Source organism: Pecten maximus, chromosome 11, assembly GCF_902652985.1.
Source record: "Pecten maximus chromosome 11, xPecMax1.1, whole genome shotgun sequence".
NCBI lineage: Eukaryota > Metazoa > Mollusca > Bivalvia > Pectinida > Pectinidae > Pecten > Pecten maximus.
This window is the reverse complement of record NC_047025.1, coordinates 12,767,448-12,785,004: the sequence shown is the minus strand read 5'-3', so window position 1 is coordinate 12,785,004 and position 17,557 is coordinate 12,767,448. Positions and strand designations below refer to the sequence as shown.

At 35.6% G+C, this 17,557-nt stretch overlaps 1 protein-coding gene across 1 annotated transcript; it reads left to right on the top strand.

Moving 5' to 3' along the window:
* Positions 1-1,024: 1,024 nt before the first annotated feature.
* Positions 1,025-14,484, top strand: LOC117337896 (serine/threonine-protein kinase Aurora-2-like). Its single transcript, XM_033899039.1, has 9 exons — positions 1,025-1,147; positions 2,016-2,153; positions 3,719-3,862; positions 4,331-4,442; positions 5,076-5,155; positions 5,963-6,101; positions 6,841-6,989; positions 9,292-9,523; positions 10,461-14,484. The coding sequence occupies exons 2-9, from the start codon at positions 2,026-2,028 to the stop codon at positions 10,551-10,553; spliced, it is 1,077 nt and encodes a 358-aa protein (XP_033754930.1). The 5' UTR covers positions 1,025-1,147; positions 2,016-2,025; the 3' UTR covers positions 10,554-14,484.
* Positions 14,485-17,557: the final 3,073 nt, after the last annotated feature.

Below are 17,557 nucleotides of genomic sequence, written 5' to 3'. Positions count from 1 at the left end.
CTTCTTGCACACGTATCTTGTAATTTTGAGAGGGAAAGTCACGCGCCCTTCGTCGGTAGGACCCTGTCATACATGCTCAATCAAGACTCCTAGTAAAGTAGTGGTATAGAATTATTTTGATTTATATTGTAGTGAAATAAATATACATAAAGTACAATGTATATTTATATAATTACCAAATTGTTTCTTGTACATATTTAAACGGAAAACTCGGGCCTATCAGTTATACTTTGTTTCGTTAAGCAGAGCAAGCATTGAGAGGAAGGAAACGTACATCTATTGCTCTTCTTTTATTTGAAAATAAAAAGAGAAAGAACCACTTAAGTAGATATTGGGTCTCGATCTAAACTAATTTTCATTCCCATAGTAAAGTGAGGGAAATAACAAAAAATAAGCAAATCGTTGCTTCCTTGTTTGTGTGTGTGTAAACTATAGATATATAGATATAGCTATAGTTGGTGACTACCCTACTGTTGACTGAGGCCCGTCTTCATTAATGTCACTTTTCGACATGAGAAAGTACGGTGAAAAATCACCAATATTTGGTTATTAAGAACGATGATTCTTTTTTGACCCGAAAGCGCATCTAAAAAAAAAAGGTTTTTTTTTCGCTTTTTCGACTCGAAAACATTCCCAACCAGCCACATTAAAAAGTTTTTTTTTCATCGTTATCTTTAAGATAGCTTATTTTTAACCTACAATCAAATATTTCACTTTATCACTAAATAATAAGACGTTTTGTTCATTGAAATTCGACAATGTACATCTCTGCATTAATTCCGGATATTCAGTGAACCGTCTTCCGTTTCAGACTTTAGATGCAAAGTGTAGAAATTATTCTGAAATTTCATTCCAAAAGCATTATATCGTACATTTCATATGATTTCCGCCAAATCTGAGAATTTGGATAAGAAATTCATTAATATTGTGATATTTCTAACAAAAATCTATACAACCCAATGAAAGTGTCCGTTACTTCCTTATCGAAACACGATATAGCCAATCAAAAAGTCCGACACGAATTTCAAACACTGAATACGGGAAATCGCACTGATTAGCTCCAATGTCAACACACTGATCGTACTTGTTGAACCCAAAATATAAAATAATATTTAGCCAGTAGCGATCAACATTGGCCGTCGGACAGGTAATGGTTTAGCTCAACTGAAGCTAGTGCTTGAATATACACATGAATTTATTTGAAATCGTTGAAGAATTTACGATCATGCATGATCTTGTTCTAATGGCGGATGCCATGCGTGTTAACGTTGTCTGAAGCACACTCACTAGCGCAACCTGCTCTTAGTAAATATGTTATGGCATGCATCTAGTATACTCCCCACATCTTGGATCTGCGATGTTGTCGTCACCTATACCATATTAATTATAAATAAACATGAACAAGTTCAGGCCTAAAACAGAAGCCTCTCGACACTTCACTCCGAAAGCTTTAAGAGGTACTGGCCTATTATATGTTTATAATTAGAAGTGATCAGGAATTCGGACCTTCGGGTTTCTGCGTCAAAGAATGTGTCAAGCCCCCTCCCCTGAAAATCGCATTCTCCTTTTCAATGATTCACTTACTATCGATCACATACAATATACTTTATATAGTTCAAACATCAATTTGTCGACCTAAAATTCAGGGACAAAATATGAATACACAATTAATCAGGGGATATTGTTTTGTCCAGTGGAGACATTGATCAATGTCAACTTTGTGTATGTTATATACCTAATTTACACATGATTAATCATGGATCACTCTATCAGATGTTACTTCCCAATGTGACAGGCATATATATTGCCTGTTCAGTTTGTGTCTACAGTACAGGTACAATACAGCAATATATAGCTGCAAACTTATAATTAATCATCTTTAAAAGCTTTCCTAAATCTTTAAATGTGTTATTTTGACACCATCATTATCTGATTTCAGCAAGATAGATTATGCTCTGATTTTTATATATTATCAGCGATATATGTGACAAGGAATTAAAACAATGTTTATCCAGGTATCAAAGGATGGCTGCAGAGCCTGGCCGTGTACTGAAACCTGTCAACAGTTCTAGTGGTCCAGATCTTGCTACGGCAGTCAAACCAGGCACTGGCAGGGTGCAGGAGAAAACTCCAACCTCCACAGATTCAGCTAGGTAAACAAAAACCAATGAAAGAATGCCAGTATATAAAAAAATCTTTAAACTTGAAATTGGTACCATTGGGATAAAAATATAGCTTTAAATACATGGAGACATTTGAATAGGTACAAAGGAAATAATTAAGATTAAGTGTTTTGAATGTGTTCATAGTTACAAATGTCTTCGCTTAAATGATGACAACGCCCACGATAAAAATCCAGTTGATGTCAAGGTCACATTCTCAAAATGAGAACTGGGGCTGAGCTTTCAGTTAACCTTTTATAACTCTTAGCAATTTCAGAAGTCAAACCACAGTTTCCCAGAAATCTGGAGGGTCTTATGGCAGACATGTCTCTTTAAACTCAATTTAGGGAGCCCTGATCAAAAACCTATCAAAGATCAACTAATGAAAGCCCCGAAGCTTGTGACCACTAAATCGTCGGGAACTGCCTGATAGTGGTATTTCAAATAGCATCAAACATGCCTAAATGTCAGATCACAGTTGAAGCTGATCATACAATGGATTCTATTGTTAGAGATTTTGATGTCTTGTGATCATGTTGTGTCTAAATATGTGCCTCTCATGCTGTATGCCTTATATTCCGGGTTCTTTATTTGGCCCTATTTTAGGGGGCCGCGGTGGCCAAGTGGTTAAGGTGTCCCGACACTGACTTTAACACTAGCCTTCCACCTCTGGGTTGCGAGTTCGAAACCCACGTGGGGCAGTTGCCAGGTACTGATCGTAGGCCGGTGGTTTTTCTCCAGGTACTCCGGCTTTCCTCCACCTCCAAAACCTGGCACGTCCTTAAATGACCCTGGCTGTTAATAGGACGTTAAACAAAAACAAACCAAACAAACTATATGGGCCCTATTCTCAATTGAAAATTACAATTTAGCACTATATTTGCCACTTTCATTCTAAATTTTCCCAATCTGCAATTGTTTATTATATATATATCTAGATAATTTATTTCTTGTTAAGGCATTTCAATCATCTTAAATTGAAGACAATCTGTTTATTTGCTTATAATTAGTTAAGCAAAAGGAATTTTGTGTTCTATACCTGTAATTAAGAATGTGTCAGTTTATAGTAATATATTAAAAAGATGAGCTATTCTTAGGTTTTATCAAAATTCATATATTTTCCAAATTGTTCGAAAACTGTTCAACACTGATTCTTTTTTGTTCCTTTTTTTAATAAAACACCAAACAATTTTCCAAACTTTAGGATGGGTTTTATTCTTAATATACCTGGCAAAATCTTTTTACTGGTCTGGTATATACGTATTGATAATCATGTTTTTGTGTTATGATTCCCTGATCAAACCAATGTGAAAAGGTATGGGGTCACCTGCCCGACCACATAGGTTTCTCCAGGTACTTTGGTTTCCTACTGAAATAAGACCCCTCATGTGCTTCTATCCGGGCCAATGTGCGTGATTAATATCAGTTGATATAGCTTAAGACCAAAGATAGTGAGCTATGATATAGATATAAAATTGCAAAAGTTTTCCCTGGTCTGTAAGACTATCTGCTAAAAGAGACAAGTTCAATCATTATGATGAAATATTTTAATCCAGGTATCAAAGGATGGCTGCAGAGCCTGGCCGTGTACTGAAACCTGTCAACAGTTCTAGTGGTCCAGATCTCACTGCAGCAGTCAAACCAGGCACTGGCAGGGTGCAGGCCAAAGAGAAAACTCATATGTCTTCAGAAGCAACAAGGTATAGAGAGATCCTGTTGAGAAATAAAATTAGCACTATTTATATCTTCAGTTCTCAAAACAGATTCAAACATGGTAAATGAAATAGAAAATTATGATTTTTCTGAAGAAAAGAAATATAATTTAAAATACAGTAAAACTCTGATAACTCAAACTCCAAGGGAGTGTGTCAATAATGTGAGGTAATTGAGTTAACAGAAGGTAGTTCCTTCACAAGTATCCATCATGTGAACTACAAAGATAGATTTAACATTAAACAGACTGTATGTCTATATTGTCGATGTACCAGGGTATAACCATTTCAATATTGAAGTATACATGTATATGTAGAAAGGAAACATTTAAGAGAATGTTCTACTCTGGTTTTGATTTCTGTTGTAAGATTCTGTTGGTAGAGGCAGGATAAAGATTAGTATAATCTTTTAATATATTGATGTTTAGAAAATTTAATATCAGTCATGATTTTCAGAAAAAAATGGACGTTGGAAGACTTTGATATAGGGAGGCCGTTGGGTAAAGGAAAGTTTGGGAATGTGTATCTGGCTAGAGAGAAATCCACCAAATATGTTGTTGCTCTTAAGGTAAGGCAATTATAATGCTTTATGTATTGCAATATGTTTTCATGTCCTCGTTTGGATATTCAAATTTTACCTATAGCTTGATTAATCATGTCCTCATTTGAATATTCAAATTTTGCACATAGCTTGATTCATGTCCTCTTTTAATATTCAAATTTTACATACATTGTATATATTTTACATATATTCAAATTTTGCACATAGCTTGATTATTCAGGTCCTCATTTGAATATTCAAATTTTACATATAGCTTGATTATTCATGTCCTCATTTGAATATTCAAATTTTACATGTAGCTTGATTATTCATGTCCTCATTTGAATATTCAAATTTTACATGTAGATTGATTATGCATGTCCTCATTTGAATATTCAAATTTTACATACATATAGCTTGATTATTCATGTCTTCATTTGAATGATAAATTAACCATGTCCATCATATCTATTCATGTCATTTGATTAACCAAGTCATACTGCAGTTAGGTCATAAGAATTACACCTGCTGCCCCATTGCATGATCTTAGAGGCAACTGAATTTGGGATCTTATATTTTCCCGTTCTTTTTGAATAACTTTCTTCTTCCTTGCATCTCCCTTGACATTGCTTCACAGTTATGTGTTTGTTATTTTTGCAGGTTCTGTTTAAATCACAGTTACAGAAAGCCGGTGTTGAGCACCAGCTTCGACGGGAGATAGAAATACAGTCCCATCTGAGGTAGGAACAAAATACACATGTCAACAGAGCATGTATGTTAGGTAAGGTGAGGGATTTAGTGCTTGGAATCAGTCCAGTTTCTAAAAATTTTATCAGGCCTCGGTATCGGTCAATCCTGGAAATCATGTTTGCCTCAATAGGGTTATGGTTAACCCAACTCTTAACCCTAGCAACAAAGCAAATTTCCAGAGTGTCTTCCATATGAAAAGTATTGCATGTACATTGTAGTGTATAGCCATTAGCTGAAGTGTCTGATAACTTCACGGACCATTAGATTGTAAATAATACACATCTGAATTATTTTTTATTTCAAGTAGGAATAAGTGTGAGAAATTGATAATGATGAACAGATTATGTCTATAGTATTAATCTCAGATTATTAAAAAAAAAGTGAAACAACAATAAATGAGTGTGTATCTTTTTTTCTGACCATCATTTTAAAACCTAAATCTGACATTTATAAGTGAAATTGATTAAAGGGGATTAGACTTGAATGTCAAATTTAATCAATGTTTTCAATTATCAGTACATCACCACTGGATATCAGTATCTGTTTATATACACAACTAGACCAGTTTTGAGTCTGCCATGACTTTGCTAAAGCCATCAGTTTTGTTTGGCTGAAGTAGCTATATCGCTGAATTTCATATTTAAAAAAAACATGACATGCTCTCATTTTAAAATTTGATCAGTTTATGGATTTGACAAATCTGCATTATCTTTTATATATGTTCATGCAGATTTGTTTAAAATGATCATATTAGGTAATTCAAAATTATGGAATAAGACTTATTTCCTTTATTGTAGACATCCTAATATCCTGCGCTTGTTTGGATATTTCCACGACAAATCACGGGTCTACCTCATTCTGGAATATGCTCCAAAGGGAGAACTTTACAAGGAGTTGATGAAAAATAAAAGATTTGATGAGAATCGAACTGTCACTGTAAGCCATATTAAACAATATGTGATCATTATTTATAGAAAAAGGGTTAGTAGTGGGGTGTGTCCTACTGTCCTGAATGACAATAAACAACCATTTTTGTTGATTTATTGGGAAAAAATGATATTTCTTGCATCATTATATTTATTTATATTAATTTAAATACAAATTGAATTCACTTTTTGATTAATACTTTTTAAGAATGATTTCAAGAGAAAATGTTTGAGAAATTCTTGAACAAAAATAAAAGCTACTTGTACTTTATACTTTAAGAATAGGCTCATGTTAGACTGTTTCATAATTATTTGTGCCGTAGGGGTGTTATTTTTATTTCATTTGGTTTTTACTTAACCACCTGAAATACTTTAGGATATTATCTACCTTAACTGCACATCGCAGAATATAAAATTGAGGAAGGTCTGAGTATTCAAGAGTCAATTGTACAGTGAATGTATTGGGTTAGTGAGACACTTGATTTTTTGGACAAGTTCGAACTGAGTTAAGGGAGATAATATCCTAAAGTATTTCAGGTGGTAAGTAAAATCTCATTCATAAAATTATAACTTGAAAATGCAAATTTTCAATTTTCCAAGTTAAGATTGCTACATTTCTTAGTTTTGTTGACTCCGAGATTAGCAGACCTAGATGTCGTATCACATTAGGTATCATCCAATGACCTCTGTTGTAGGACATAGAGTAGAATTTCACTGTTATCTTATACAAGTTTGTATAAATATTACAGTACATCAACCAGTTGGCCAGTGCCCTGCTGTACTGCCACAGTAAAAAGGTCATCCACAGGGACATCAAACCTGAGAACCTCCTCCTAGGACACACAGGAGACCTCAAAATTGCCGACTTTGGCTGGTCAGTTCATGCTCCCTCGTCCAGGTAAGGAATAATCTCTGCTCCTGTTGAACCTCCTGAGTCCAGAACTCCCACTACAACCCCACCTCCAATATCACTGGACGACCACCCTACCCAACCTCCAATATCACTGGACGACTACCCTACCCAACCTCCAATATCACTGGATGATCACCCTACCCAACCTCCAATATCACTAGACGACCACCCTACCCAACCTCCAATATCACTGGATGACCACCCTACCCAACCTCTAATATCACTGGATGACCACCCTACCCAACCTCTAATATCACTGGACGACCACCCTACCCAACCTCCAATATCACTGGATGATCACCCTACCCAACCTCCAATATCACTGGACGACGACCCTACCCAGCCTCCAATATCACTGGATGATCACCCTACCCAACCTCCAATATCACTGGACGACCACCCTACCCAACCTCCAATATCACTGGACGACCACCCTACCCCACCTCCAATATCACAAGATGACCACCCTGCCCAACCTCCAATATCACTGGATGATCACCCTACCCAACCTCCTATATCACTGGATGACCACCCTACCCAACCTTCTATATCACTGGACGACCACCCTACCCAGCCCCCAATATCACTGGACGACCACCCTACCCAACCTCCAATATCACTGGATGATCACCCTACACAACCTCCAATATCACTGGACGACCACCCTACCCAACCTCCAATATCACTGGACGACCACCCTACCCAACCTCCTATATCACTGGACGACCACCCTACCCAACCTCCAATATCACTGGACGACCACCCTACCCAACCTCCAATATCACTTGATGATCACCGTACCCAACCTCTAATATCACTTGATGATCACCCTACACAACCTCCAATATCACTGGACGACCACCCTAACCAACCTCCAATATCACTGGATGATCAACCTACACAACCTCCAATATCACTGGACGACCACCCTACCCAACCTCCAATATCACAAGACGACCACCCTACCCAACCTCCTATATCACTGGACGACCACCCTACCCAACCTCCAATATCACTGGACGACCACCCTACCCAACCTCCAATATCACTTGATGATCACCGTACCCAACCTCTAATATCACTTGATGATCACCGTACCCAACCTCCAACATCACTGGACGACCACCCTACCCAACCTCCAATATTACTGGATGACCACCCTACCAACCTCCAATATCACTTGATGATCACCCTACCCAGCCTCCAATATCACTTGATGATCACCGTACCCAACCTCTAATATCACTTGATGATCACCCTACCCAACCTCCAATATCACTGGATGATCACCCTACACAACCTCCAATATCATGAGATGATCACCCTACACAACCTCCAATATCACTTGATGATCACCCTACCCAACCTCCAATATCACTGGACGACCACCCTACCCAACCTCCAATATCACTGGACGACCACCCTACCCAACCTCCAATATCACAGGATGATCACCCTACCCAACCTCCAATATCACTGGACGACCACCCTACCCAACCTCCAATATCACTGGACGACCACCCTACCCAACCTCCAATATCACTGGATGATCACCCTACCCAACCTCCAATATCACTGGATGATCACCCTACCCAACCTCCAATATCACTGGACGACCACCCTACCCAACCTCCAATATCACTGGACGACCACCCTACCCAACCTCCAATATCACAAGATGACCACCCTGCCCAACCTCCAATATCACAAGATGACCACCCTACCCAACCTCCAATATCACAAGATGATCACCCTACACAACACAACCTCCAATATCACTGGATGATCACCCTACCCAACCTCCAATATCACAAGATGTTTATAGCATGCAGTTGTTTTGGTATTAACTTTTTAGTTATTTTGATCAATATCACTCCTCCAGGTTGCATTCAGACTTTCCTGATGTTGTCTGCATACACAGATGTTGTTCACCATTACCTTAATAGCATTAATGCCCCTTTTCCTATTTGTAGACAGAATCTTGTCCTATAAACTGTTTTCTGCAAACATGTACAATGAAATGGCGCATTTATACTTAATACTGTTTTTGTGCTTAAGTACTGTTTTTGTGCTGTTATTTTCCCCCATTTTACCATTAATTAACAAGTATTAAGGATTGAATTTGAACAATTTGGGTGGATTAGGGAACAAGAAATTATTAATCTATCATTTGGATGACAGTTCTAGTTAATATAATAAATGAATAAAAATTTGATAATGTAAAGGATTCAAAATCCAAATGGTATATACTATGTATATATATGTTTAACATCTATCATTTCTACAGGAGAACCACACTATGCGGAACCTTAGATTACCTACCTCCAGAAATGATTGAGGGCAAACTTCACGATGAGAAGGTGGATCTGTGGAGTTTGGGCGTGCTATGTTACGAGTTCCTTGTGGGGAAACCTCCATTCGAGGCAGAGACCAACACAGACACATATAGACGGATAACAAAAGTGGATCTTCAGTTCCCTCCATATGTGTCTGAGCCTGGTAGAAATCTTATATCAAATGTGAGATCTTAATCTATTTCTGCTTAATCTTTTTAACTCTTGATTTAAACAAATATCACATGTAACAACTTATTTCTTTGGAAATTCATAATTCAAATTTCTGTTTTCCACCCAATAGATACTTTGTGAAATTAATCTGCATTGATATCGAAGGATAGTTAGCATGAATAAAGTTCAGTAAAGGGAAAGAGAGTACAAAGTACACTTCAGAATCATTATCCAGCCCTGTACATTTTCAAATGTCATGATATTGGCTGACCTACTTCCTCAGGTCTACTGTAAGATATAATCAATCTTGAAGGTTATGATGCAGTGTCCAAATGTTGCCATACCCATTAACTGTCTATTTAAGTATTGAACTAGATATTGAAATGGTTCAAGGATGTATGGAACGAAAATGGAGGTGCAATCAGAATGAACTATTAAATAGACTTCTGAAAAAATTGTTTTCAATATTTGGTCAATAGACCAATTTAATTTTACTGTAAAATACCTATTTTAGCGGTAAACTTATTTTAGCAATTTTTGTTCCAAAAGCATTCCGCTAAATTATGATTGCGTTAATTGTTAATTCTTTATATGGCAAGCATTGATGTGCACTAATTTATCTTTCAGCTAATCTATTTAAATTGGGCTTTGTGCTAAAATTTTAGTGTGCCAAAATAAATCAGCACACATTTACTGTATTTTAATCCTTATTGATTTCAAAACTGAAAAAAAAAGAAAGCATCTGTATTTAAAAATTCAATTATTGTATCAAAACAAAGCATTTTTGACCAAACAGAGGATGTCATGTCTCTTACCATCTGATAGAATGAATAAACCAATAGAAACATTTGTTATAGCAAAAACTAAATTATAAGTACATATAGTTACATATGAATGTAGCATGCATTTCGATAATTGTGGTCCTCATAATTGTTTGCTGTGCTTTCAGTTGCTGAGACATGACCCGAATCAGCGGATATCCCTGGACAAAGTACTAGAACACCCGTGGATCAAAGACAATCTAAGTCCTATAACATCGTAGACCATAGTTCTGTGTAAAAGCACTTTTGTGATCGTCTGGACTCCATGACTGTATTCTCAGCATGGGCATCCAGATACCATGTCTTTGTTCTCAAAAACTGGAGATTGAGTGAAAAAAAATCATTACAGTGGTTGATGCTCCTACTCTACCTCGTTTGTCGGTCAAACTGATATCATGGACTTTTGTGGGCGAGAGGATATACTTAGTATCATGGTGATGTCGCCGCTTAACTACACGAAGATCCATGCTCGAGATATTCCAGGCTGTGGAACTCACCTTTCCACTCTCCGTCAAAGTTATTGATCTCTACTCAGCAGAAGTGTTTGGTTTTTCTGAGGGCATTACAGGGACGACTCATTTCTGGTCCTGATGTATTAATACATGTAATGTGTTAATCATCATACTCAAATGCTGAAGTGTATTGACATTCCGTGTGTGTGGTAACTATCTCCAGTGATAAGATTGTCTCACTTTACCTTGTACCAGTCAATATTCTTGGTCACTGAATTGATTTTAAACAGATAGTGTTACACAGACAAACGTCCAATATGATTTTACCTACTTGATATTTTCCAGTGTCAAATGAAACTCTTTTTTCAGAGCGAAATACATTTTTTAGTCATCAAAGATTATTATTTTTTCTTTAAAATATTTTGTAGACATACATTAAGTATGAAGACAGCACGATTTCTACACCAATAAGTGTTGAAAGGTGTTTAGATAAATTAACAGCTGGCCCAAATCTTGTAAAGGCAATTGGCGCCAATATTGAAAATATTATTGTATTGGGCTTATTCTGCATAATATGCAAATTCTTTAGGAAAATTAAAAACTATAAAAAAAAAAATGAAAAATAGTTTTACTGATTTCAAAAATGATTGGATTTCAGTGAAGAGGTCAGAGACAAAATGTTAATAGATTGTTCCTACTCAATGCTGTATTAAATATATAATTTTACAAAACGCTGAATGATTTTGAAATAAGGAATAATTCCTTATCTCAAAATCATCTAGTACTTTGTAAAATTCTGAATTTGTTTCTTACTATCAGATCTTGAAAGAGAATGTGATATTCTGAGTGTGTGTGATTTTGAAGTGTATTGAATGTTTGATTGGGATAGTGAAAATCACATTATTTATTTGGTATGCCCTATAGATTGAGAACAGGATATAAATGGTTTTCTGGTGTGACTGTTGTGTGATCTTTTATTAAGTGTAGTGCTAATTTTTTTTTTGATCTTTTGTTGATATTTTAAGGCTAGTTTAAGGCTAAATAAATGAATTACTTGGTTCTGGGGTCAATTTTCCATCCCGTCCTGTCCCTTCTCAATACAATGTAACTACCGTAAATATTCGCATATAGTGCACACTTTTTTTCAAAATTTGACAAGTGAAAACATCCACTGTGCACTATATGCAGGTACAAGCCTTTGCTAGTCAGATGCATGGATGTCATGAATGTAATGCGAGATTTGTAATCGTTTCCCTCAACAGTAGGATTGTGATTTAATACTTATATATATAAAGCATGTAGTAAGTAAATATTGAACAAATAATCAAAGAAATAAATGGTTATTTAGATGTTTAATTCCCTTGAAATTGTATATCTATCAGCAATTAGGCTATGTGGATTTATGTTAGTTGATCGTGAGCCGCACCGCACACATGTAATCTCACTTGAGCAAGTTACCGTATTCAGGTCCAAAACGATGTATAATGACTCGATTAATATCAAACAAAACTTGAAATATTTACAGTAGCTAATTGGAAATATTTACAGTAGCTAATTGCAGAAACTGCTGATGTGATCCTCACCAAACTGTTTTAGGGTGTCAAGTGGCAGTGGGGGCATTTATGTCTTACGGACATTTTCTTGTTTTTATTTTTCAAACCAATTATTCATTGTTATGCCCTTGCCATGAAATTAGGGAACATATAGTGTTACCCATCTCCGTCCCATCCTCTCGCGTTCCCGATGCAATGTAACTAGCTAATCTCAGAAACTGCTGAGGTTTCGAGGTGTCAAGTGGCAGCGTGGGCATTTATGTCTTACAGACATTTTCTAGACATATGAACTGCTTCAAAATATGGGAAACAATAATTTGTCATGGTTCTTTGTTTCACATTAATGAACAGGTGCTCTAATTTCTTGGTTAAATATAATGGATATTACAGGAGAGAGGTTTGTTGGTCATGCTTTTCTCCACACATTCTTCTAATAATGAGGGAGATTATTTTTTATCCAATCGGGAAACTATTGATATGAGGGGATTTTATTTTTGCTTCAAAGCAGATGAAGGAGGGCCTGAGAACCCAGTAATTAATTTGTCTGGCCTAAGCATTGGTTCCTTCCATCTCTAATTCATGTAGTTATGTTCTATTACTGACAAGATTAAAGGAAAACTGTTAAAGGATGAGCTTGTCAATTTTAAATGAAATGCATACAAAATCAATGTCTCTTTTTTCGAATTAACAAGAAAATATGTATTTGATATATAAAATATTTGTTGTAGGATTTTTTTTCGTAGACTGTCAAAAGATGAGCCTCACCATATCTGTTGTCTTCACTGCAATGTCACAACCTTGTGCTGTTTGTTTTATTTGGATGTAAGGTTGAGAGTTATGAAAATTTTACACAGATTTACTTGATGCATAATAGGGTAATTAATGGATAGATATATAGATATTTACAATTTGATATTAATGAAATGTCAGATATTATCACTGATGACGTCTTTCTGATGAAGATCTACATGTATAAGTATCTTAGCATCAGCATTTTCAGTAATCATCAGTTTAGAATAACGCATTCTTATTTACAGATATTTTGTTGAGATTCAGATTAATGAAGAACAGTGAAGTGATTATTAGAATATATCTTTGCTACCTAGATTGTTTGTAATCAAACTGTAAGTTACAGAATTGAACTGATCATATTTTTGGAATCAATTTAAACCAAGTAACAAAATATTAGACAGTTGAATCAATTAAAAAAGCTGTCGGGTGTAACATTAGAATATGACATCAAAGATTAACAGAATCTTAACGAGAGTTTTGAAATCCCCCATCTCAATTCCAAGGGTGTAAATGATTATTTTTCTCTTACCCTGTTTTGGCACAAGTCACACTGACCAACTCTTTTTACCTTAAATACCATATTTATCCTAAAATTAACCCCTTCCTGGCCTAGTGTAAAAGTTAGGTACTATATTTATCCTCAAATAGTTTAGTACCATATTTATCCTCAAATGAGCCCCCTCACCTAGTGTAATAGCTTGGCATTAAAGTTTGGAGAGGGATAAATTATTATTTGTGAACCTTCTTGGATTACTATTTTAAAATTGATCATTCTGAAATAATGAAGAAAGGGGCATACGTTTGGCTTTGTAGTTTTTTCAAAAGATTGACTGAGCATTCTATTTTGCAATTACACATTCCAGTGATGCAGGTAGCAAAAATGAACATAACTTCAGGAGTATCAAGCTTTAAGGCTGGTTGATATGTAATAATAAATAATTCAATTATTAACAATAGGCATGTATACATTACCTCTCACATGATTTTAATAAATGAATTCAATAGAACTCTTTTTGGAAGGAAGTACAGTTTGGTTAGGTAGCATATTATATATCATTAAAAACAATTTTGATTGACAGACTCTAATTGTTTTGACACAGAAGATGGAAATAGATTTTTGTATGTTTGTTTAATTTGCTGACTCTTGAATCCTTGATGCTGTTCTCTATTCTTAATTCTGTATGCAAGTAACAAAGTGTGACTGATCTATGAGAATACATGACATGCTTCTCTGAGTGAACTGTTGTAAATGTATGGAAATAGAAATGGTTGAGTAATTGTGGAAGTAAGACAGATGTAGTTTTGATACAAAATGTATATTTCTACCATATGTAAATAAATAGTATTATTATCAATTTGGTGTGAAGTGAACATTTTATTAGTTTATCAGATAAACCGGAGGTGACCATTAGGTTTGTCTCTGTCCATTCGTCTGTCTCTGTCAATTTATAAGGTGTACCTTATATTTTGGCTTCCGTTTGTCAATTTTTAAACTGTGTACCTTATATTTTGGCTACCGTTTGACAATTTTTAAACTGTGTACCCTATATTTTGGCCAGGAGGTACCTGTGGTAGAGTACAATAAAGTTTTCTCATGAATGACCCTTTTACATATTGTCAAGGTCATAGGCCAGGATCAACAAATATATTAAAACCTCCATGAATCTTCTCAAGTTCCAGAAGATTTGGAGGTCTGATATTTTGCCATCAACTACATGTACCTAGAATAATATGTTATAAAATTTTCTCATGAAATTGACCGTGGCCTTTTTTCAAGGTCACAGAGTTGAGTTAGAAAAATTCTTCAGAATCTTCTCAAATTTAATAATTAAGATATCAAGGCCTGACATTTGACCAGTATGTACCTGCAAAAGAATGCTGTAAAGTTTTCCTCATATACCAGGTAAATTACCTTGACCCATTGTCAATGTCAAATTGGTCAAATATATTCAAAATTTGAATTTTATCGCTTATAGAAAATCTTATCCCTGAAAGATTGCAAAATTTGCTATAATCATTTCAATTTCCGAAATTTTGGCTCCCAGACCCCTCGCCAAAAAAAATTCGGCTCGGGCCTATGGCGCTCGCATTACTACTAAATTACTGCCCCCCCCCCCCCCCCCCCCCCCCTCCCCCCCTTTTCAAATTCCTGGTCCGCGTCTGGATGTGTTATAAGTTATAGAAAGAGCACACCTGAAGCAGCTACCAACATTTCATTTTGGGTGTGTACAATACTGAAATATCTTGGGGTCCCTCTCAGATCAAAGCTGGTTGTCTTCAGTAAAATACCAACTAGCCTGGTTTAAATTTCAAAGTTGCACCCAAGAAATTATCAGGTAAAATGAATAATTAAAATGCATTACTATTGTACTGTGGATTAAAGGAATGAACTTCCAAAATGTGGCAATATAAATCCCATATGGGCATAATTTTATAAGACAAATGTAGCTGATTGAAAAGAAACTACAGTACCCTCATGTTGATACTTCTTAAATGAAATTGTTGTGCCTGTAATGATGAAGAATCCAGAATAATGTATATAATGTATATAATAAACAGATAATTTTAGAGAGAAATTTAAAGTTACCAAGATATATCCAGATACCACAAGCACAGGGTGACACAATAGAGGGAAATGGACAGTGCCTCTTCCACAAGTGGTCAAATGGAATTTATCAAAGTGATTTTTGTTTTAGATCCCACCTCATGGCTCTCCAATTTTGGTAACTTCTTTTTTTTAATAAAAAATCTTTACGAAGATTGCCTTAACTCTGTTTAAAAGAAAAGAAAACATAACCAAATCTGAACTAGACCAGTATATTGTCATTGGCCCTTTCATGAGAGGGTGTGGAAGAATGAAGAGCTGGGCGAGGAATGGTTTCGGAATAGTTTTAACATCAACAGCTGATTATCTTGGTGCATTTTCATTATTAGCTCACCGGTTACTAGTAACGTTGAGCTAATGCTGTACCCCCGGCATATGCCTCCGCATCCATGCCGACGCCGACGTCCCACCCCAAGACCAAACTTGTTGGGGTAAGTTTTTGGAAAGCTTTTAAGTCCAAAAGTGCACCTCACGCCCTTCTAATTTGGTTTATACATTCATTAGAGGTCTAGGAGTGATGTTATGTGACGTATAATTTCAAAATGACATGCTTATGTATGCATAAAAAATGAGTGCATAGTGTGATTGCTGCTGCCGGTGAGCTTCAAAATCATTGATTTCACTTGATGATACATCCAACTTGGAATTCAGCCGAATTGGAGCCAGTTATAAAATTTGATCTAGAACAGCCAAATCTTTGGTGTGACAACGAAGTGCTTAATGGTTATTAATCTTAACTCCCCACCCTACCATATGAACTAATTAAACATTTATTTCTACATGTCTCCCAAGCATTAACAAGTTGATATTAGTAGTGATGCCAAATGGAGTGTTCATGTTTATAGCAATAAAACCAAGAAGTATTCATCAACTCTTAGAAAAAAAATATATCTTAAGCCCGAAATGTATCTGTGAGGTTTGGGATAACTTGGCTACGAAGGAGACACTGAAGCTATTGAAAACCTACAGTATGAAGCTGCCAGAATTAGAATCTATTACAGGTTTTTCAATGCCATATGTTTTAGATGTGAAATGCGACTATATGAAGATTTTAACTGGCAATCCTTAAAAGAAAGTAGAATGTTCAGAGTAATCAATATTTATTTAGGAACAGGCAGTCATGTAATTCACCAAACTATCTTGTATTTCTTCTTATAATCCGTCAGAAATATAATGGAATTCACAGCCATGGTCTTAGTCTAGCTGTGTCTTATTTATACACAAGAGGTTTGATTAATTTATGGAAATCCTGCCTATGAGAAAAAGGAATTAGTACCATTTTAGCATTTTTCAAGCCAAGTCAATTACCCTATGTGAAATAAAGTTTTTAAATAGAGTACGGAGACTTGACATTTTGTGTTGTGGTTTTCTAAATAATGTTTATGAATCTTGATTATAAATTATTGATTCCATGAAAATATGTGTTCAGCTTAGTATTATAGACCTTTCAGTAAAATGAAGAAAATGTTGAACACATTGCTCCGAATTCGATCTGTTGTTTATCTCAAACTCTAGGTGGAATTTACTCAATAAAAACAATGTATATTACATTATCTAATTGACAGTCCGTTCTTTCGATATGGACGTACCCAGTATGGAACAGAGGAGGGAGAAAGTTTGATTTTTATTATTTTTTTTTTTATAATGTTGACCAAGAAATACCGGTACTATGCTTAGACATTTATTATAGTGCAATTTTCCTTTACGAAAACCTTTTGTAAGGTAATATTTTATATATATTACATAAAACAAAGCTATTTGTAAGTATATTCAACTCGAACTTTAAAGCAAGTACATGATCAGGTCAATATATAACGTTAGGA